This window comes from Aspergillus sclerotioniger (genome assembly GCF_003184525.1).
Source record: "Aspergillus sclerotioniger CBS 115572 chromosome Unknown BO94scaffold_4, whole genome shotgun sequence".
In the NCBI taxonomy this organism is placed as follows: domain Eukaryota; kingdom Fungi; phylum Ascomycota; class Eurotiomycetes; order Eurotiales; family Aspergillaceae; genus Aspergillus; species Aspergillus sclerotioniger.
In genome coordinates, this window is record NW_020290994.1 from 1,212,002 (window position 1) to 1,234,519 (window position 22,518).

At 54.0% G+C, this 22,518-nt stretch overlaps 7 protein-coding genes across 7 annotated transcripts; 4 read left to right on the forward strand and 3 right to left on the reverse strand.

Annotated features, from left to right (window-relative positions):
- Positions 1-173: 173 nt before the first annotated feature.
- On the reverse strand, positions 174-2,022 carry BO94DRAFT_457212 (fungal specific transcription factor domain-containing protein; the record flags this gene model as incomplete). The annotated part of the gene is made up of 2 exons (XM_025607735.1): positions 174-1,769; positions 1,834-2,022. 2 exons carry the CDS (start codon positions 2,020-2,022, stop codon positions 174-176), a joined length of 1,785 nt encoding a protein of 594 aa, XP_025471538.1.
- A 707-nt stretch (positions 2,023-2,729) lies between these two features.
- Positions 2,730-4,114, forward strand: BO94DRAFT_610330 (MCT family MFS transporter; the record flags this gene model as incomplete). The annotated part of the gene is made up of 2 exons (XM_025616607.1): positions 2,730-3,096; positions 3,155-4,114. Coding segments are annotated over 2 exons (1,327 nt in total), but the record flags the coding sequence as incomplete, so codon positions are not given.
- A 379-nt stretch (positions 4,115-4,493) lies between these two features.
- BO94DRAFT_621237 (FMN-linked oxidoreductase) lies at positions 4,494-6,662 on the reverse strand (the record flags this gene model as incomplete). Its single annotated transcript, XM_025616989.1, has 4 exons — positions 4,494-4,857; positions 4,906-5,357; positions 5,432-6,423; positions 6,482-6,662. The coding sequence occupies 4 exons, from the start codon at positions 6,660-6,662 to the stop codon at positions 4,494-4,496; spliced, it is 1,989 nt and encodes a 662-aa protein (XP_025471540.1).
- A 429-nt stretch (positions 6,663-7,091) lies between these two features.
- BO94DRAFT_485066 (cytochrome P450) lies at positions 7,092-8,802 on the forward strand. Its single transcript, XM_025608975.1, has 2 exons — positions 7,092-7,313; positions 7,364-8,802. The coding sequence occupies exons 1-2, from the start codon at positions 7,116-7,118 to the stop codon at positions 8,729-8,731; spliced, it is 1,566 nt and encodes a 521-aa protein (XP_025471541.1). The 5' UTR covers positions 7,092-7,115; the 3' UTR covers positions 8,732-8,802.
- Positions 8,803-12,601: 3,799 nt separating this feature from the next.
- Positions 12,602-15,455, forward strand: facB (C6 transcription factor FacB/Cat8; the record flags this gene model as incomplete). Its single annotated transcript, XM_025607748.1, has 5 exons — positions 12,602-13,082; positions 13,188-13,498; positions 13,553-13,833; positions 13,888-14,245; positions 14,298-15,455. 5 exons carry the CDS (start codon positions 12,602-12,604, stop codon positions 15,453-15,455), a joined length of 2,589 nt encoding a protein of 862 aa, XP_025471542.1.
- A 2,328-nt stretch (positions 15,456-17,783) lies between these two features.
- Positions 17,784-20,527, forward strand: tktA (transketolase tktA). The gene is made up of 5 exons (XM_025606649.1): positions 17,784-18,148; positions 18,206-18,290; positions 18,361-18,655; positions 18,724-20,087; positions 20,156-20,527. The coding sequence occupies exons 1-5, from the start codon at positions 18,051-18,053 to the stop codon at positions 20,267-20,269; spliced, it is 1,956 nt and encodes a 651-aa protein (XP_025471543.1). The 5' UTR covers positions 17,784-18,050; the 3' UTR covers positions 20,270-20,527.
- A 48-nt stretch (positions 20,528-20,575) lies between these two features.
- Positions 20,576-22,407, reverse strand: BO94DRAFT_509507 (spermidine synthase). Its single transcript, XM_025609705.1, has 5 exons — positions 22,243-22,407; positions 21,828-22,008; positions 21,600-21,747; positions 21,300-21,537; positions 20,576-21,100 (listed from the first exon to the last, which is right to left on the reverse strand). Exons 1-5 carry the CDS (start codon positions 22,271-22,273, stop codon positions 20,820-20,822), a joined length of 879 nt encoding a protein of 292 aa, XP_025471544.1. The 5' UTR covers positions 22,274-22,407; the 3' UTR covers positions 20,576-20,819.
- Positions 22,408-22,518: the final 111 nt, after the last annotated feature.

The window sequence follows — 22,518 nt, forward strand, 5'->3', positions numbered from 1 at the left end:
AGCACCAGTGCAGTGCAGGGTGTCTAGCTAGCAGTTCATAGTCATCATATTCATAACGCAGATCAAACTCCCTAGCACATCTCGAAATTGAGATCGTCATTAAACAACCAGTCCAGGGGCTCCGAGGCGCCCATATTGAAAGCCGCCTGCGATTCCGTCTGCACATGTATAAGTTAGTGGTCAGCAAGAAAGCATTTCAAGGGCCAACTACTCACTGCGAACTCCCAATCGTCCCGGATGTCGGGTGGCTCATCCACTCGCTGCTCGGGTAGTGCGGCCATCAAGCGTTCGAGAATCGGCAGGCATTTTGCTTCCACATTCTCGACTTCTTGTATTAGGAGATCGACCATATCATCTCTCTGCAGGCCCTTTAACAGGCCCTGGATCTGCGCTGCCATCCCACTGATAAGAAAATATCCCTTCACGTTCGTTTCCCCTGCCTCCAGCATTCGCAGGTACCATGCCTTCGCCTCCTCCAAAACGGCGAGTAAATCGGGTCGCAGGGGCATGGGAAATAGATTTGTATCCTCCTGCAATTGCATTCGTAGCTCTACCGCAATCAAGACGGCCGCATGCAAGGTCACCGTGGGGTAGAAGCCCGCGCTGCAGGTCACCAACCGCTGAAATTCCTCCACGCCACCCATTAGCGGTGACGGACAGGCCGCAAGCCATAAACGTAGCGAGGACTCGGCCACGGTCTTCTTGGACAAAGCAAATTCCGCACCGTGCAGGCCGGACCCGAAATATGGGGCGTGTAAGGACAAAAGATATCGGTGCATGAGGAAGTCCACCATCTGGATTTCCAGTGGGGCCGGGCCCTGCGGGCTGATATACTGGCTTCCCGGACGTAGTGTGTGAATTAGCTCTCGGTACACTTCGCGCAACTCGGCGTCTAGACGGAGCGTCTCATCATAGGTCTGGGGCGAGCCCAGATCGTTCAGAAACTTGACGACCGCGAGCCGTTGAGGGAACGTTCGGCGGAGCGCGATCGTGATGGAGGTCTTAGTGAATCCAACACTTGCCACAGGATCGGTCGCCTCCAGCTGCTCGTCATCAAAGTTGCCCGGAGGGGCTGCGTCGAAGTCGCCCAGTGTGATCAGTGGTGACCCACCAGATGACAAACTAGCCTGAAGATTTACCTCCAGAATGGTGTTCCAGATCCGGCGACGCATTTCCACCATGAGAAACGAGTATTGGCGGAGATTTCCGGGGTCACGGTGGAGGCCCATGTACATGGATTTCCGAACGAGGGTGCCCAAGGACACCCAGGCTGACTCCCCCCCTGTATTTAGGCGCTCTTGCGCAAATAGCAGAAGGAGGTTATTCTGAAGGGCCTGAATGGTCAGCGCCGATTTAAACTTCAACTGTGCCACTAGAAGCTGGGCCTCGTGCACCCATTGCAAGGCGGAGGAGCGTAGGGAAAATGTATCGTCGTATGTGACTGCGCCGATGGCCAGCACGAGCCTGAGCTGGGCGGCGAATCCCACATCTGCTAGTTGGTTGTCGCTCAACCAGAGTGCGTTGTACTGTCTGCGAAAGGTAGGCACATGGAGAATCCGATAAATTGACTCGGTGGTGCGAAGGTAGGCATCGACGAGCTGGTCGACGAGTTCTCGGGGAGGCAAGTTGGGAGTCGGATGCGAGGGTAAGGATTTCGCACGTCGCACCTTGATGCACCTGGACAGCGCCTTGCACTTCTCCAAGCCAATCCATGCCTTGGACGACTCTTGGCTGAGGTGGGGTTCGAGCATGGTCAAGATGTCTCGAATCTGGCGGTATCAGTGTCTGCCTGCTCTCCACTCCCCGGTACACATTGCTCTCCGGAAGACTTACAAAAGAGAATCCACTGACGCCCCAGTGACTCTGTCCAAACAATCGCGTCTTCAGACTAACACTCTGGACGATGGTCTCGGGCTGACCGTCCGCCGCTCGTCTGCAGTGGATGTGGAAAGGTCCGCTCAGACGGGAACTGCCAATCTCGATGTCGTGGTCTGGAGCTGGATCCGCAGATACAGATCGCATCAGGGTCGCCGTAGCCACTCTCTTCTCCAGCTCGCGAATTCGGTATCTACACAGCTGTAATTCCTCGTCTTGCTGAGAGGCTCGACTACTCGGTGTCAATGGCCCGGTCGAACTCGATGGCCCGCTGGGGAAGAGCACAGCACCGGCATTGGCTGCTGTTACGGTTGGCAAGACTCCTGCCTGAGGGCTGCCTGTGACATTTTGACCAACACTGTTCTGGGGGGCAACAGGCTGGTTGGGCCCTTCGTAGATGCACGAGCCGCCCCGCGCTCGCCGACAGTTGCTGCATGGCTGTTCGCGATTGCATCGGATCTTTCGTTTACGACACAGCAAGCAGGATGTCGCATGACGTCGGTGTCTCTCCATACTGGATGTAGTGATGAGGAAGGATGGAGAGCTGGAATGAAGCCTGGAAGGAGAGCAGCGGATTCTCCGCTTTAATGGGTAGAAAGAAGCAAGGCGATCGATCCCCCGGAAATAGCTGTCGGGGGATTTCCCCGGACCCCGACTCCGCCACCGAACCCGAGTCCGAGTCCGAGCCCGCGCCGAGTCCGAAGTAGTTGTTGTAGTAGTAGTAGGGGGATTGCTTTATCTGCTTCATATCGACTTATTTAAAGGCCATTACCATGCATGCCTCTATGTTCCTTCTCTCAAAAACAAAGAACCTATTTCTTCTTATTATTTACCCGTTTCCTTATTTCAAACGCCATGAGTTCAACAGCACCTGAACGAACACCCCGGTCGCACGACGGATCGGAGCAATCTATGATCTTCGCAGACCAGGAACCTCGTCATGAGAATGTCTCGGAGAAAGGACCTTCAGATGAATTTGAAGTCGGTCCAGCTCCAGACGGTGGTCTCCGCGCCTGGCTGGTGGCAGCTGGTGCAGGCTCGGTCTTCTTCTGCACCCTGGGCCTCGCCAACTCTTTCGGTGCCTTCGAGGACTACTACTTAACCCACCAATTGAAAGGCGATACCGAGGGCGCCATCTCGTGGATTGGCTCGCTGCAATCCTTCTTGCAATTCTTCTCGGGCATGCTGGGAGGCCCACTTTTTGATCGTTATGGTGCCAAGGTACGTCTTCTTCCCTTCGGACTTAACCAGGACTTGCGCTGATAGAAACGGGGAACAGGTCTTCTGGCCTGCCGGACTCCTCTACGTCGTCGCCCTCATGCTACTGAGTGTATGCAAGACCTATTGGGAGACCATGCTCGTGCAGGGTGTCCTAATCGGGTTGGTGATGGGCTTCTTACAAATCCCGGCCTTCGCAGCGGTGTCGCAATATTTTGATAAAAATCGAGCTGGAGCCCTAGGGCTTGCCGTTGCTGGGTCTTCTATTGGTGGAGTCGTTATGCCCATTATCCTCTCCAAGGGGTTCAACGGTTCCTCGCTAGGATTTGGATGGACGGTCCGCGTGGTTGCCTTTGTGATATTGCCGTTCATTGGGTTGGCCTGCTTTGCTATCAAGTCTCGTGTGCCACCGCGGAAAACCCACTTCTTCCTTCTGGCCCCCTACAAGCAACCGCGCTTCGTCATGCTTTTTGTCGCCCTTTTCTTCATGTTCATTGGCATGTTTACCCCGATGTTCTACCTCACCACCTACGCCACCACCCAGGGCATGAGTGCAACGCTGGCTGGGTACCTGCTGTCCATGGTCAACGCTGCTTCGACCTTCGGGCGCATTGTTCCAGGCATACTGGCCGACAAATTTGGTCGTCTGAATACCTTTGCCGCTGGTGGCATCATTACTGGCATTTTGGTATTTTGTATGACCAGCGCCACTAGCAACGCCGGCTTGATTGTCTATGCGATCTTTTTCGGCTTCTGCTCCGGTGCCATTGTTTCCGGCGCCTCGGCCACCTTCTCCAGCTGCCCTGATAACCCCCGGGATATTGGTACCTACATGGGCATGGGAATGGCGATTTCAGGCTTTGGGGCTCTGGTTGGACCTCCTATCAATGGAGCCATCACTGCTCGGTATGGTGGCTATTTCGAATGCTGTATGTTTAGCGGTTCAATGGCGGTGTTTGGCGGTTTCATTGCCTTTGCGGCAAAGCGAACGACGAAGGAGGGTCTTTGGGGAATGGCTTGATTTTTTGCTTCGGCTTTTGTTCTGTTCTTTTTTTATTTTCTTTTTTTGGGCTAGCCAGCTTGTGCGATGTTCTCTCTCTCTGCTCATTTTCGTTTCTTTCGATGGTCGAAAAGTACACTACGATAGACGTGATCATCCTTTTTGTTATTTTGTCCAGTCAACTATAATTTGGACCGTTACCCCCTAAATAGTTCTTTAGCATTTTTAATCCAATCAATCTTTCACATACAAAGTTTCCTCAGGGCTTCCTGCTGGGCTTCTACAAACTGAACATTGGGGATATATATTTGGTTGGTGCTGGCATTAGGGCCTACAGTAAAAAGCCTCACGAACTACGCTCAAAGTTTGTAGAGAATTTCAAAATTTCTGGAATTGAAGCTCACTGCCACTTCGCTAAAGCCGTATCTCCCTGCTTAACCTTGGCTGTCACCAAGTAGTTGCGCCACGCTTCTCTCCTTTGTTTGACATCTACGACATCGGATCCCGACACAGCCCTGCTACTCAGCCAAACCCCGTTTCTATCGTCGGCCAGCACCCGCACCACCTCGTCTGATGACCGTCGAATGGCCCCAGTCTCTGTGCCAGGCCATAGTAGCATTACCAAGGTGGACACCAGCCACATGAGGACCTTTGCCAGCAGTGTCTGTTCGAACCAGTGGACTGGCTCGCACGCCTGGTCCACCACGGCCACCGTGATGTTAGACAGTGCAGGATCCACCGCCAGACGCTCGGACAACTCACTGCTGTCGGCTGATCAGTCTATATTCTCAGGGATATGATGACAACCTTACCACCAGAGCATGGTGTCAGAGTCTTTCGCCCGCCGACTCTTATGATTTACCACTATGATCCGGCCGCGATCCGGTTCGATGCTTTGCAGCAACAGAAGACTTAACAGAAAAGCCGTCGCCTCGTCTTTCTCGTGAAGCACCAAGGCTTGAATTGACGGCAACGATCCGATAGCGACCCGTTGATTGATGCTGTCTGCCACTCGACGAGCCCCAGCGAGGTCTGTGTAGCCGGGCGTCAGGATCTCATGGTAACCCCCGCTGGCCTCGAGGCCTTCCCTCAGGTGAGTCTCGGCCCCAGGCGCCGTGACGTACAGTCCGTAGGTGTTCCTGGCCAGGTTAGGCCGGCGGAACATGCTGCGGACAATTGCAGTATCGAGGGCGGGGGCCGTGCCAGTGACCACGATCGAGCTCTTGATGGCGCCAATCCGTTGAAGACGCTCCGTGTACCAGTCCTAGAAGAATAAGAGCTGTTAGTCCCCCAAACCATGACCTCGGTATAGGTATGGGCATCAGGATCAGGACTCACCCTCTCCGGACCGACGCCAATTAGCTTCACCCCGAGCCTTTTGGCCAGGGGGCTACCGGGCACTCTTTTCACCTCCACCATTGCATCCTCCTCCGAAACCTGCCGATTCAGCAACACGGTACGTGGCAGCAACGGATCCATCACCGATGGCCTGGCCAGCCCAACAAGATCACAGCTGGCCTCCTTGACGGCGGCTTCCATGGCCCGACGTGAGCGGAACCCCCCCGTCAGCAGGAGCGGCAGATGGGGAAACTCGGCGCGCACCGCCTGCGCAAAGTCGACAAAAAAGGCCTCGCGGGCCAGCGTGCTCGCCTTTTTCCGCTCCGCCACCAACCCCGTGCTGAAACTTGGATCCTCGAAGCTCCCACCACTCACCTCGAGGAAATCAGTGCCGGCTTCGGTGATCGCCCGCAGCTGCTGGATGCAGTCTCCCATTTCGACCGCACTGCCCACGTCCACCGAGTTGAGCTTGATTCCCACGCAGAACCCGGTGGGCACAGCGGCTCGGATGGCCTGAAGAATCTCCACGACAATCCGGGCGCGCCCCACGGGGTCCCCGCCGTATTCGTCTTCCCGCAAATTGGACTTGCGCGACAAAAACTGCGTGAGGAGGTAACCGTGGGCGGCGTGTAGCTCGACGCCCGCAAAGCCAGCTGCAGCCATCACACGTGCGGCCTCAGCGAAGCGACGGACGGTGTCTTGGATCTGCTGAACGGTCATTTCGCGCGGGGTGCCAAAGACAAGAGCGTTGAGGAGGCGCGGTACGATTGCGTCCCCCAGGTCCATGGGGACGGCACTAGGGGCGACAGTGCCCCGGTTGAAGGCGATCTGGCGGCCTGGGTGGCAGAGTTGCACAACAGCCTTCGTGCCATGACGCTGGGAAGCACTGGCCCACGCCGTAAAGGCAGCAAGGACCCGGGATTCGGGAAGGCTGGCGTTGACGGCGAAGTCACCGGGGCCTCCCAGGTGCTCAGGGTCAACTTGCACATTGCCTGCAGGAAGCTATGGTTAGTAAGATCTTCAAGACGGAGAGGATGACAGTACGTGTACCGGAGATGACGAGCCCCCAGCCGCCTTTGGACCATTCACCGTACACGTTTAGACAATCTTTACTGCCCGGTAGAAGATCTTTGTCGGCTAGGCCTTCGGCCATGGCGGCCTTGACCACCCGATTGGGGAGTGTCAGGCCACATCTCAGGGTAAGAGGCTGGGCAATGTTCAAATGGGACATTGGCATTGTTTTAGAGGGCTGTGTGTATCGGGAAGTGGTTGATAGGGAGCAGGCATCAATGGTCCATCAGGGGCAACGCGAAATCCACCACAAAAGGAGATGAGCAACAAACACCCGCTTAACCGCACCGGCTAAGTCCCCCTTTTGCTACTGGAGCGCAATAATGATGTCGAATGGTTTAAGCTCTATTTTCCGGAATACTCCGTCGCGGTTTCTGAGGGATGGATACCCCGGCCGAGGGCATATCCCGTATTCCGCTTGCGCCGGACACTCCGACGCCCAACGCTGACGTAGACGGCCTCGAACCACACGTCTGAAACCTCTATATATTGTCTTGTCAAATCAACAATCATGAGACTTGCGGTTTACAACGACATAGCGAATCTTTGTCCATAATAGCAGTTATCCGCAATGGTCTCGGTCCCGGATTATGTAGTGCCCAGTGTGGGCGAGATGATCGTACCAGCCGCGGTCTTTGGCCTTCTCGCCATTGCAGTCACCATTTACAAGTTTGTTTTCGCGGTCAGTGAATATGACAACCTGGGTTTGCCATTGGCAGGCGAGCCGGATGGCGCAAAGCGATTTAGCCTCAAGTCGCGCCTGCGATACTACTATGACTGCGCGGCGTTGTACACGGATGCGTACTATAGGGTTGGTCATCATCCAACTTCGGGTCGAGAGCCATCTAATCGAATGAACAGTTTGGCAAGCACGGCAAAGCCGCTCTCGTGCCCGGGTACGGAGGACGAGCGGATCTCATCCTGCCAGAGAGCTCGACTGAATGGACCACCGCGCAACCCGACAGTGTGCTGAGCGTCTCGCAGGCCTTCCTCCAAGCCAACCTATCGACATACTCGCTCGGACACTCGCGCTATTGGGGTGACCCATGGCAATTCGCCCTGGTCAAGACGCAGCTGAACAACATGATGAATTCACTCATCCCGGCCGTCGACGATGAGCTGCACCACATTGTGCCTTTGGTCCTGGGCACAGACACCAGCTCCTGGAAGGAGATACATCTGGACGAGGCCGTACGGATGATTGTCGCGGGCTCCTCGAGCCGCTTCACGGTAGGGCTTCCCCTTTGCCGCAACGAGGATTACCTGAAGCGTACCCTGTCCATCATCGACGGGGTTATGATCACCGCTATTGTGGGCAACTGTCTGCCCGGCATTCTCCTGCCTGTCGCTGCCCGCCTTGCCAGTCTACATACCTGGCGCAACCTGAACAAGATTAAGAACCATATCATTCCGCAGTACCACGAACGGCTGGCCGCACTCGAGAAAGACACGGACGATCAACCCCAAGACCAGCTGCAGGTCATGCTGCGATTCGCACAGAAGAAACGGCCCCAGGAGGTCAATGACCTCGGCATCATGGCCACGCGCCTGGCGGCCTCCAACTTTGTCAGCATGCACCAGACGGCCGGCACCGCCGTGCAGATGCTCCTCAACATCATCGACTCCGACCCCGAATTTGACACAATTGCCAAACTTCGCGCCGAAGCGGACCGCGAGCTCGGTCCAGACGGTGCCTGGACCAAGGAAAAATTCCAGCGCATGCACGGCCACGACAGCGTGGCCCGCGAGTCGATGCGCGTGACATTCCCCTTCGGAAACCGCGGCCTCCTGCGCAAGGTCATGAAAGACGACGTCGTCACCGACGGCGGCATCCCTCTGAAAAGGGGCACCATCGTGGCCTTCCTAGCATCGCAGGCCCAGCGCGACCCAGCCAAATTCTCTGAGCCCGATAAGTTCGATCCCTGGCGGTTCTCTCGTCCCGTCGAAAAGGAGGAGAAAGCCAACGGCGAAGCCCCCAAAGCCGCCTACCATAAGGATTCATTCGTATCGACCTCCCCGGACTATCTGCCCTTCGGGCATGGGCGCCACGCGTGTCCCGGCCGCTTCCTGGTTGATTTTGAGCTGAAGATGATTGTCGCATACATCCTCAAGCACTATGATATCGAGTTCCCGCCCGAATACAAAGGCCAGCGCCCACCGAATCGGCAGGTGGCAGAGCTGCAGGCGCCCCCGGCTGGAGTTAAGATCAGAGTCAAGAGACGCGCTTAGTAGGGTTGGTAGTGGTGGTGGGTTGCTGACCTTTTCGTGGAGAATGTCTATCTAGAAACGTTGTGCGGTAGAATGTGTGGATTTCATACAGATAGCTTGCATAAGCTACCCAGTTGCCGGCCGAAGATATATCCGAAGATATATGACCCATGTTCCAGTAGCTAGCCTGCTGCCTCGCCTCTGTTTAGACCATTAGACAATCTGATCTATGGAGTCCTTATAGGAGCATTAGTAACATCGAACATACTCAGCTTCTATTCTTGAAAGTATCTTTCGGTCATGGACTATATATACTCTACTTGCTCCCTTTGGATAGCATTATTTCACTCTAGATGAATAAGGAAGTGGACGGGGTGAACAGACAAAGGAAGTACAAGATTGGGTATTTGGGCAGAGAAATCCCAATATGTGATGCAGAGATCCGCATCAATATGACTAGACTATTGTCCGAGAGTTGATGGCGCTTATGTGTATAGCAAAGCAAAGTTTGATTCAGAAATAGAGGAATTCGATCTGATCGAGGAGCATCTTTCTTTTGAACGCAAGAGAAACAAAAACACGCAGAGGGAGAGCAGATGAGGTAATGAAGGAGGAGGAGGAGGGAGGTTCGATGGATTCAGTGATGGTGAGGAAGGTCTCTTCATAACAAAAGCTGCTCTTCTCACGCTGTTCCCATTATCCAGAGCAAACTGCAAAGACGTTAGGGCAGAGTCTCTATACAGGGGTCATTGGTAATGATCTAATCGACCTGGATCATGATAGGAAGGACCAGCTGCCTGAGGTGTGAGTCGGTAGTAAGTACTTATAAAAGTAAAGTCGTGCAAGACGCCCAAGACAGGATGAGGACGATGTAGATAGATAGATAGTAGAGATGGAGGGTACTAGTAGTTGATAGTGATGCGCACAATACTGAAAGCGAAACACCGAAAAATACAGCCCCACCTTACATACTGTGTAGATCCTATGCGGTACTACTAGTCTTCTATTGTCCCGGAAAGTTGGGCGTCAAGATTTACTAGTTTGGCGGGGGAGGGATTTGCGTCAAACTATCTTTTTATTTGGGTGATGACGTTGCGGGCTAGCATTTGCGAGGCACAAAGTTTGGGCCGATGTCGCACAGAGAGTAAGTAAGTGGTTGTTTGTGTTTCATGGATTGATCGGAGGTGAACTGGACACCTGGGGGTTACAGGATGTATTTATGTTTGGCCGGGAATGGATGCATGGCATAAGCTGTGCATGTATTGAGTCTCTACATAGTAGATCACCCGGTGGGTGTGTGATGTGCTATCACTCTATCGGCCGTGGGGCAGCCCTGATGCACGCTACAGCTCCGGTCCGTCATGATCGACTGCTGCCCTGGCTGGGATTGATAGCCTGGCAGAGAGAAAGAGGGTCTGGCCAGCCAGCCACCCCTCTTTGAACCTGGTCCTGATCCTGGGCTGGAGGGGAAATGCAAAGCACCGACAGCCCGATGTAGATTAGTCAAGAACCAGCGGCAATAATGTAACAATAACAGCAGGGGGTTGCCTCTGTTCATCTCATTCAAGTAACCCACAAGTAACACCATGTAACTGAAACGACTGTGGTTGGCGAACCAACATCTGGCGGCTCCAGGGATTTCCGCCTCCACCTCTGCGATTTCTCGGGCAAGTCTCGGCCAAGGACCAATATTCACCGAGCAACGGTCAACAGAAATGAAAATCCCTCGGAGTACCGAGGTCATGATATATTAAGCATAATAACGATGAGTAATTGATAATGTTGTCACACTCTGCCGCCCTGCAGAAGCAAAGAAGAAGGGGAAAAAATTGAAAAAGAAAAAAAAAAAATAGGATGAGGAGGTTCGCTCCAGGCGCTCCTCTTATATGAGATCTTCCGGTGTCTCCACCGGAATAAGCAGGATCGATCCCGAGGTGGTCTTGTGCCATTCATTCAATGGGAATACGAGAATAATAATCAGGAATCACCCGTAAGCAGAGGGATGTGCTCTCCACGATCTTCTAGCCGCGAACGCCGGGGGAAAAGTGGCAACACCGCATCAGGCAGCTCATTTCCAGAACCAAGGGACAAAGGCCCTGACTCAAACGGGTATGGTTCGGCAAACACTCGGGTTCGTTCCCCACCCCGCTTTATCACCACTGGAGATAACAACAGGGCTGCTTCCGCGCTTCCTGTGTTAAACCATTTCAGCCAGTGCTGCTTTCTCCAGAAGGGTGAAGTATTTGTTTCAGAGACGAGTGTCGAGATAGTTGGTGCTAATTGCCTTCCAGTCAATGTCGCCCCTGATCAAGTGTCCTGGACTCCCGGTTCAAATTGGTTCCGAATTGCGGGGAGTCGCCCTCCAACCAAGGTACCGAGGATGGATTGGCGTAATACTAAAGTCTGGACAATTGGCAAGATTGATCTCCATCGCCTCAGCTGTCGGACCGCGAGTCCGGTGGAATCCGCGACAGCTTTGCTGGCTCGGATTACCTGTGATTCTTAAGAGCCGGACCGCACTTGCGTCCTGCTAGTTTCGGTTTTGTATGGTTCATCTACATACTAGTCCTTGCACCTTCTCCATTTCTTCCAAGAGAATCCGTGCTTGGAGGGGGTGGAATTGCAACCATGGGCCTTGGCAAGATCGTGACGATATGATTAGATATGGCGATAACTTGGACGACATTGATACGACGACCATCATGTCTGGCCGCATACTCCCTGTGCTTGCTCGCCAATCACTTGCCCTTCTGGCACGCCAGGGGGGAATTAATGTAGGATCTTCCGGTGAAAGGAGGTCTTATTGCACCGCTGCCATTTATCATACATTAGTGGCCGCAGACCACGTCTGCTGGGGACTTTCCTTGGACGGAAATCGTGCCTGCCGCTGGCGCTGCCAGTGCCGAGTCAGTGACACGGGAGCAGGGGGCCTGTCAGTGACTCTTTTCTGTCCCTGATAAGGTGGCCGCGAGGGGATGCCGATGGAGATGCGCCGTACGGAGTAGATTGCTGTGCCTTGCTGGTTCTCCGATAGGATACTCCGTTCAGGTCCAGCTTCTACTACTAGATACTAGTCAGTAAGTAGTAGCATTTACCCGCATTAGATACTGGAGATAACAGTAGACGGCGGATCATTTAAGGTAGTAGGCCGGAATGGAGCAACACCGTGTCTACTCCGCAGATACCACCTTCTCAGCTCATCCCTCCGGAAGGATGATGGTTGGGCGGGCATCAGGTGTTTGTCCCCAACTGCCGAGGAACGGGGTGTTCCACTGTTCACATCTGAATAACCTCAGCGGCTCCAGACTGACCGTACGGGTAATACGGGGGCGAGCAACTCCAACCTTCAAATCCAGTGACTGATTGAAGTCCACCGGCGGTCGGCTGAGCAAATGAGCGAGCCGACAACCGGGATTGGCCGGCATCCCAGCGCATGACCCACATGGGTAGCCCCACCTGCCCCCCTTTTGAGCCGGTACGTCCTCAGCCCGCACCGCGGAACAATCTTACCAAGGCCTGTTACCTGCGCCGTACATCGAAAAGTTGCTTCGGCTCACTTCTGCCCCGTCGGCCCTCTCTCTCTCCATCTTCACTTGCTACCATCGTTCCTGACTTACCACCGCCACTCTCTTCCCACTTTCCCTCCCTTTCAAACATTCAAACATCCTCCCCCGACTTTATCCTCTTGTCTTTCCTAGACTTCGACGCCCATTTACTCACACCCACCTCCCTTCCGGAAAACTTCGCCTAGCCCCGGACTCGTCTTACTGGTGACCTAAGACGTGCGCGTCGTCCAACTCTCCAAGTTCCCCGGGTGTAGTCGAAACACTCGCAAGCCCGGCGCCAACCCAATCCGTTTGAAAGGCAGATGCGCCACAGCATCCAGCCAATATGCCTGGAATTCTCCCGATGAAAGTGATCAAGGTCGGGAACGGCTCGCAGAGTCGTATCGCCCAGGCCTGTGATCGATGCAGAAGCAAGAAGATTCGCTGCGACGGCATCCGTCCATGTTGCACCCAATGCGCCAATGTCGGTTTCGAATGCAAAACTAGCGACAAGCTGAGTCGCCGTGCCTTCCCCCGTGGATACACCGAGTCGTTGGAGGAACGAGTGCGTGCCCTGGAGTCCGAAGTCAGGGACCTTAAGAACTTGCTGGACGAAAAAGATGAAAAAATCGATGTCCTTTCTCGCATTCACTCTTTCTCTCCCTCACGCCAAAGGTCCAGTGCTGCAGCGACATCACCATCGGCGCCTGCAAGACCCAGTGCACCCGATGCGGATGAGGGCATGATCCAGGTTCAGCATCTGGTGCAGCCTAACGAGTCGGGCTCGACTGAGAGTGCAGCATTGTCGAATACTCGCGGGTTTGTTGGTATGTCCCACCGTCCCTGCCTGCTTTTTAAATGGGGTTCTGCGCAAACACTCCAGACAAGAAGGACAAGTTTTCCCGGGATGAACCATGGCTAACCTTACTCAGATGCTTTCACAAACAAGCTTGTAGAACAAAACCGACTGTCATCCAGTGTCTCAATCAAAACCCTAACGACTCCCCCTACTATCTCTCATTCGCGTGTCGATCAAACCATCCGAACAGCGCCTCGGCTTGTATCCGACCAACTTATCAACATCTTTTTCCAAGAATGGGCTCCCCTTTACCCAGTGGTTCACCGGCCCACTATCCTCAAAGCTTATGAGCAGTATCTTTCGGGCATGGAATCATCGCAGGGGAGCAAGCATGATTTGGCGCAGTTGAACCTCATTTTCGGCATCGCCGCTCTTACTTCTATGGTATGTTCCAAACCTAGTCTGACAGAAAAGATCAGGAATTGATTGTCTGGATAGTCGAGAACCAACCAGGACCCTGCCTTTTTCGAGGACAATTGGTCATCCATTCTCGAATCAATCTCAAGCGATATATCTCTACCGACAATGCAATGTTATGTGCTCGCTCAAATGTACTGCATGATAAAGGGCGATTACACCAGTCTTTTACGCTATCGGGGTCTCGCCGTGAGTCTTAGTCAACAGTTAAGATTGCACCAGAGCCAGAAACGCTTCTCGTCGAATGCCCTTGTGGCAGAAACCCGAAAGAAAGTGTTCTGGTGTCAATACGCTCTTGATCGGTGAGCCAGCCCTGTGCGATTTTTGTCGGGCACTCCTATTCTAACAATCAATAGATTCACCGCCGCGTTGACGGGCTTACCTGTCCTACTACGTGAGGAGGATGTCAAGACCGAGTACCCTGAGGATATTGATGACGAGAATGTCACAGAAACGGGCTTTTTGCCCACTCTTCCTGGCGAGTCGACCCGCATCTCAAGTGCAATTGCGTTGTTCGCAGCATCACGGGTATTGAACAAGGTTTTGGAAGATATCTACCCTTCTGATGGAGGATACGATATTCCTCTGTCGAAGCTGCGCTCAGTTGCAGAGCGATTGGATGAGTGGGTGAAGGGCTTGCCTGCTCATCTCCGCCTTGAGTTCTCCCAAGACAAGCCGAGCACCAATGTTACCAGCAGCCGGTCGCCGCTTCTGGTAAGTCCTAAGCCGGTACCTGGCCATCTTGTGCATTCACTAACTTCCTCAGTCTCTCGTCTATTATTACATCCGTTCACTGATTCATCGCCCTGCGGTCTGTTTTGGCGAGGAACACGTTCGATCGCCTTCTATCCTTGTCGTTTCCGATTCGGCCAAACATATCATTCAGATCCTCGAATTGCTTGACGAGAGGCGTCTTTGTCTTTCTGTGAGTATCAATCGAAAAGAGCTGGTTTTTGCCGCAGGACTTGGTCTTCTATGGCAAAACATCGGCCTGAAGCGCGACAGCAAGCTTGTCAAGGAGAGCCAGAAGCTGCTCACCGCAGTCATCGATCAGTTGGAATCGGAGGAGTCGTCATCCGCCGCCGAGTTCAGCGCTTTGGCTGGTGTTCTGGTTTCGCTGAGTAACAGCAAGCACGGGTCGTCTGGTAGACCCCAGGACATGTCGCCACCTTTGCAGAAACCCCTAAAGTCTCCTAGGAGGCAACTTCAGTCCTGGAAATCGCGTCTGAGTGGGACGTCAGGTCCAACCCATCAGGAAGCACCAGACTCGCCATCTCGGCGGGCCACGATCTGCGGGCCGAGTGCTCACGCCGCCCAACGTCATGCTAGATCCTCTAGCTGGACCAGTCTACCGCCGGACAACTTCCACGCGCCAAACATGCCTACGAACAAGACCGCCTATCATTCAGCTTCCGGAACGTACGATGGTAGCCACATGCTCTCTAGCTCCGCGCCTTCGGATCCTCCCGGAGGGCCCATCACAGTGTCCGATTGGGAGTTTGTCCTGAGTGACATGGACCGAGGCTACTCGAATATTTTCACGGGAATCTATGGGGGACGGGAATGCGGAGAAGACAGTGGCCCCTTCGCTTCGCTCACTGCCGAATTCGTCCAGAAGGGGGATCCATTGGCGGCACCGTTATCGGCGCCACAGACGGAGCTGCAAGGATTGTCACCCGAGGCGTGGTCAGCGAGTAGCAATAGCGATGTGCCACCCAATCAGGAACTCCCCGCACAGAGTGTCCTCAGCTACTCCGATGAAGGCAGTGCAGACGATGGGGTGCAATTTAACGACATGCGCCTTTCACCGGAAGAACAAGCCAGCTTTTTGGGCTCCTTCCGGAGTGTCATGATTCCGGCGGTGGAAGACGAAGCCGATGAGTTTGCCCTGATCAATGGATGGGATCGACGGCTGGCCGTTTGAGGCACCCTGCTTCGAAGGCAGCACTTTTCATGAACGCAATGACTATTGGTGTCGAGGAGTTTGCATTGTTTTTGGGGTTTAGGAATGGAGCGAGAGGACATGTAATTTTGGCTCCTTAGTTTCATTTGTGATACCTGGTCTGTACAGGGAGTCTTGGTTTTGCTTCGGTTCCTGCAGAGGACTACTGTTCTAGGTCTAGTCTATGTGCCACCATAATTCTACGTATATGTTACATCTGGACATGAGTATCAGCCCATCGCATGTCGGCAAATTATTCCACGTATCTGTAGACCAGATTCCGGATGAGGTGTATGATATCATTCGTGGTGGTTAGTTCCTATCAACAGATTGAAAGGCATATGCAACAGCTCAGAGCTAGCGCAGAGCATAATTGCTTGACAGTTCTCTCTGTACATCTGAATGTATAGCTCCAGGCCAGCCCCTCCAGCCCAGTGCACTATATATGACTGCAGCCAACTGCCCAAGCAGCAATTCGAGCCAATGTCCTGGGCGCATTCCCCAAGGTTGAATGCGGATTGGACCAGGCGGGAACCCGTTCGAACTGAGCGGCATTAACCTTGCTAGCACGGTGCCTTGATCCCTTCACACCCCGGAAACTGTGGTTTGGTTTGGTCGGGTCGGAGGGGGGGGGAGGGGAGGGGTTAGAGCCCTTTTAACTACTCCGTAGCTAGCTGCATAGTGGATTTGCTAAGGTCCGACAGGGCTCAGGTCACGCCGGCTACCTTGGTTCAGAGCTTCATATGCCTGGTTGGAGGGATTACATCCTAGTCAGCCGGTCTGAAGAAAAGAGAGGTGAAAAAATCTTCAAGGGCGAGTTCAACCGAAGAAACCCGCCCGATTCATCATGCGAACGAGAGGATTGATGGAGGGGTGTGCTCCGTTTCCATCTGGAATCCGGACTCCGTAAGTTGGGAAAGAGTGCCTGGGCTACCTATCTTCCTACGACGGAGGACTAACTGAGCTAGCCGCCCTCCCCGTTGGCGGAGCAGCGTCCTCCGGACCCAGCGGGCAGAAACAGTCGGGGTGACTAATGCCTGGGCCTGGCTCCGGCTGACGGGGGGTTCCTTGAAGAGGACCGTTCGGAAAATTGCTGAGTTGGGACTTGGTTGTTGAATGAGGAATAATAATATGCCCGTTTCTGGTGTCTGGACTCTAGGTATCTGGAGGGGTGGTCGAGGGGCTTATAGCTATTGGTGTGCGGTGCAGCTTGGACGGCCAACTCAGAAAGATCTGCGTGCTCGATATGACAGGTAAGATGCCAATGTAACGACTGACTCGACTGGGGTACAGCAGGCAAGTCATGGTCTACTGTACTGTATGTATGTGCTATGTAGCTGCAATCGTCATGTAATGGTTGGGAGGGAAACGGAGGATTACACAAGAACTACTGGTGGCGTTTCGGGGACATTCAACGATTAAGCAGCATGATAGATAAGTGGCGAGTGTATGATTCATTGCACCAACGAGCACCTGCCTGGATATCTAAATATCTGGATATCTGGATATGATTAATATCATTGTCGTTCTTCGTAGCTTACAAGCTTGAAGGGTTGGTTGCAGCGAGTCCGGAGGGGCCGCCCTGCCTGAGGCAGCGGGGGAGGGGCAGACGGCATACATCATCATCATCGCCAGAGCTATGGCTCTCACTCTCCCTCTCGCTCTCGCTCCCCCCGGGCCGTGTACTTATCTCCCGTCACGGGGTCGGACATGACTCAATCAATGGCAATTGAATAGCAATAGCCGATCCAGCAGACAGTAGGTAAAGAGACGAAACAACAAGCAGCAACAGCAGCAACAGCAGCAGCAGAATTGCCGTTGGCAGCGAGTCGAACCCCCTCCGAGCAGCCGGTGAAAAAGGGCGCCCCACCACAGACATCATTGCCCCCCCACCTTTCTCTCTTCCCTCCATCCCACTCCGCCCGCCTGGCTCGCTTTTCCTCGCCGTTCCCAATCCCTCCTTCTTCTTTCTCCTTCTTCTCCTTTTTTCTCTCTTCTCCTCAGTCATCTCACTCTTCATCTCGCGGTGGTTTTCCCGTCTGACATTCTTTGTTGGATCATCCCGCTTATTCCCTCCCCAAAAGCAATCCTGGTTTGATTGACGAAAGCATTTAAATAGTATGCCGCTCCCCTCATTTCCCCAACAACTTCGGTCCCCATTCAACAATTTCCTAACCCTGCTTCCTGCTCTCCAGATACCGCAATCATGGGTTACACCGACTTGGATCAATTGGCCGTCAACACCATCCGTGTGCTCGCGGTATGCCTCCCTTTGCTTTTCCCCCTCCATCTCACTCCCATCCGATCACGGTGTGATAGAGCTTCTCTGGAGCTCCGGCACCGGAAGGCCAATCTTGGTATCACAAGGTCTCCGCGGAGCATTGCCTCCCGTGCTTAAGAATGGCTATTGTGTAGCTCCAAAGCACGGTTCTAATCTCCTCGGCGACCACGCCTTTGACCACTCACGGATGGCGGAGTGATACCTTCATCGGAGGAATGTCTTGTTGGCAATTTGAGCTAACTGTCCTCTAGGTTGATGCCACCTTCAAGGCCAACTCCGGTCACCCCGGTGCCCCCATGGGCATGGCTCCCGTGTCCCACGTCCTCTTCAACAAGTTCATGAACTTCAACCCCCAAAATCCCGACTGGGCCAACCGTGACCGCTTTGTGCTCTCGTAAGTCTTAACCTTGATTTTCCTTCTTACTAGAGTGTATACTGACATAGGCTACAGCAACGGCCACGGCTGCATGCTCCAATATGCTCTCCTTCACCTTTTCGGCTACAAGGTCACCCTCGATGACCTGAAGAGCTTCCGAGTATGTATTTTTTTCCCCCAATCCCTAGCAGGGCCATTGTAGGTTTTCCCTAACCGTCGTGCTCGTGTAGCAACTCGACAGCATCACCCCCGGTCACCCCGAGGCCCACGACACCCCCGGTGTTGAGGTCACCACCGGTCCCCTGGGTCAGGGTTTCGCCAACGCCGTCGGTCTGGCCATCGCTGAGCGCCACTCCGCTGCTGTCTTCAACAAGCCCGGTTTCGACCTCTTCAACAACTTCACATACTGCTTCTTCGGTGATGGCTGCGCCATGGAGGGCATTGCCAGCGAGGCTGCCTCGATGGCTGGTCACCTGAAGCTCGGCAACCTGATTGCCATCTACGACGACAACGGAATCTCCATTGGTAAGCCCCGCTTGCTCACCCTGCTTTCACCACTGAAATAGGTTTACTAATCGAGGTTTGTGATGCAGACGGTGACACCAAGTGCGCTTTCACTGAGGATGTTATGAAGCGCTTCGAGTCCTACGGCTGGCACACCGAGTACGTCAAGGACGGTGACAACGACCTCGAGGGCATTGAGGCCGCTATCAAGAAGTGCCAGGCTGTCACTGACAAGCCTTCCGTCATCCGCCTGACTACCACCATTGGTTTCGGTTCCAAGCTCCAGGGTACTGGTGGTGTCCACGGTAACCCCCTGAAGGCTGATGACTGCGAGAATGTCAAGCAGCAGTTCGGCTTTGACCCCAAGCAGACCTTCGCCGTTCCTCAGCAGGTCTACGATCTCTACCACAAGCACTCCTCCGATGGTGCCGCTAAGGAACAGGAGTGGAACCAGCTCCTCCAGAAGTACGCTTCCGAGTACCCCAAGGAGCACGCTGAGCTCACCCGCCGTCTCTCCGGCAAGCTTGCCGAGGGCTGGGAGAAGAGCCTGCCCACCTACAAGCCCAGCGACGCTGCCGTTGCTACCCGTAAGCTCTCCGAGGCTGTTCTGGAGAAGATCCACGATGTCGTCCCCGAGCTTCTGTCCGGCTCTGCCGACTTGACTGGCTCCAACAACACCCGCTGGAAGAACGCTGTTGACTTCCAGCCCCCCGAGTACGGCATTGGTGAGTGGTCCGGCCGCTACCTCCGCTACGGTGTCCGTGAGCACGCCATGGCCGCTGTCATGAACGGTCTTGCCGCCTACGGCACCGTCATCCCCGCTGGCGGTACCTTCTTGAACTTCGTTTCCTACGCCGCCGGTGCTGTCCGTCTGTCGGCCCTCTCCCGTGTCCGTACCATCTACGTTGCTACCCACGACTCCATCGGTCTGGGTGAGGATGGTCCTACTCACCAGCCTATTGAGACCCTGGCTCACTTCCGTGCTCTGCCTAACTGCATGGTCTGGCGCCCTGCTGACGGCAACGAGACCAGCGCTGCCTACTACTCTGCTCTGACCTCCAAGCACACCCCCAGCATCCTGGCCCTCACCCGTCAGAACCTGCCCCAGCTCGAGGCCTCCACCATCGAGAAGGCTCTCAAGGGTGCCTACGTCGCCGTCGAGACCCCCGAGGCTGCTGTCACCCTCATCTCCACCGGTTCCGAGGTCAGCATCTGTATCGAGGCTGCCACCTACCTCAAGGAGAAGCACGGTGTCGCTGCCCGCGTTGTCTCCGTCCCCTGCTTCGAGGTCTTCGATGCTCAGGACAAGGCCTACCAGCTGCAGGTCCTCCCCGACGGCATCCCCGTTCTGTCCGTCGAGGCTCTCACCACCATGGGCTGGGAGCGCTACGCTCACGAGCAGTTCGGTCTCAACCGCTTCGGTGCCTCCGGCCCCTACAAGGATGTCTACAAGGTAAGCTTCACACATCCCTATCTCGCTACTCAGTCAATGAACCCACATGTTAATTCACTTGCCTACAGAAATTCGAGTTCACTCCTGAGGGCATCAGCAAGCGCGCCATTGCCACCATCGACTTCTACAAGGGCTTCCCTGTCCGCTCCCCCATCAACCGTGCTTTCCAGCAGATTCTGTAGACGTCTTGTGTTAGCGTCGTGATGGATTGTACTGTTTCATGTTTATGAGTATCCGGGACGATGTTGATCCCTGAGGGCAATGATACCCCAGGGAGAAGTCCTAATTTAACGAATTTTTCAAGATAAAATACACGAGATTTGTTTCCCCTTTGGTATATATATACACTGGCCTTGGTAGAATTGTATGAATTGCACTTAAACGGAAGAATACCGCCAGGTTGAGGTGTAAGTGGGCTAAGCCAAGCTGCATTTGCATTTGCGGCAACACTTAACTACATGCATTGACGGTTTAAGGTTTGAAGGATGATGATATCTCCACTTCTTGTGACGTTAAATCATGTGGTATTATGGAACTACTAATTTTTAGATCCATCGGATGGCTTCTCACAGGTCATCTGTGGAAGCATCGATGGGATATGATCAGGTGTAAGCAGCAGAAATCTTTTTGTTATATTCATCATCGTCAGATCATCATCGATTATCAGCCGCCGTAAGGCCTCGAAACGGAGGAGGCCACACCCAAAACAGAGAACGACAAAACTTGATTAGTCTAAGCGTCCAGAGCCTTGCGGGCAAAGTTGGGCAGAATGAAGCTGGCGCGGTGGATGTCCTGGTTGTAGTAGCGGCAGAGGCGCTCCTCCTCCTCACGGGACCACTTGCGGATGGGCTCCTTGACGTTGCGGTCCTTGTCCTTGCAGCAGACCATGAAGCCAATCTGGCCGGAGGGGTAGGTGGGGATGGTGGTGTAGGCGTACTCGGCGACAGGGAAGACCTCCTTGCAGGACTTCTTGAGGTCGGTGATCAGCTTAAGGTGGAGCCATTGGTTCTCGGCTGTACGCATAGAAAACACGAACCCAAACCGATTCCGAAATAGGAATCGGGTGTTTGGGACGCAATTTAGTTAGCTTCGCAATCCATGACAAAAACGCACAAATAGTAAAGTAAGAATTTCGGAGGTGGAGGAGCAGGAAAGGAGAGAAAGGGCAGCATGGGTAAGGGCAAGAGGGACAAAGTAAAGGCGACGAACAACCTTGTGTGGTGATGACACCTCCGTCACGCAGAGCATCGCGCAAGAGCTCAAAGTAAGGCTTCTGGAAGAGGCTCTCAGCGGGACCCTCGGGGTCAGAGCTGTCGGTGATGATAACATCGAACTCGTTCTTGCGCTCCTCGAGGAACTTGAAACCATCGCCAACGTGGACCTTGACGTTGGGGTGCTGGAAGCCGATGCTCATGCCGGGGAGGTACTTCTTGGAGACACGGATGACAGCCTGGAACCATGAGCCACACATTCTAACACGACACGGAGGTACGGGGATTTTCTCTTGTTTACCTCGTCAATGTCGCACAGGATGGCCTCCTCGACAGTCTCGTGCTTGACAACCTCACGGAGGACACCACCGTCACCACCACCGATGACAAGGACCTTCTTGGGGTTGGGGTGGGAGTTCATGGCCAGGTGGGTGATCATCTCCTGGTAGCTATAGCCATGGCAGTTAGCGCAACTGTTTGTTGATTCTACAAAGTGACACAGGGATATGTCACAAGAGAGTCAACGTACGAGAACTCATCGCGCTCAGTGCACTGGATGACGTTGTCGAGGACGAGGACGGTGCCGTAGTCGCTGCTCTCAAAGACGAGAACGTCCTGGTACTTGGACTTCTCGTGGTGCAGGATCTGGTTAACCTTGAGGTTCATGGCCTGGCCGGGCCACATGCCAGACTGCTCGGAGAACCAGCCATCTGCAAAGAATGAGGATTAGCCAAGAGGGGTAGCTCTAGCGGGGTAGCAAGTAGAAAACATGGAATTGAGCTGATATTGCGCTCATTGAGCAGTCATAAACGGAAGTCGATCCATTGAGTGGATTGGGATGGTGAGTTTGGGGATTGAGGGTACACGAGGCGGGGTAGATGGCTAGCGATGGAGGGGTGGTCGATGGTGGGCTGAGGATGTAGCGGATAAGGGAAGATACATACCCTTGATGGTGGGGTGAGTGATGTCGCTCATTGTGATGGAGTGGAAGGGATGGAGAGAACGGGGACGAGGAAGAGTAAGGCGTGAAGCTGTAGCAAGACGGAGGAGAAGAGAAGAGGAGGAGGAAGAGGAAGAGGGAAGGAAAGAAGAGAAGAAAGACGAACGCATGCGGAGTGGGGGAGAGAAAACCAGAAACAGAAAAATTGTATGTACGGCCAGTTACCGGCGGTAATTTATGGGCGGCCGCGAGGGCCAGTCAGGTGGGTTTTTCTCTCTTT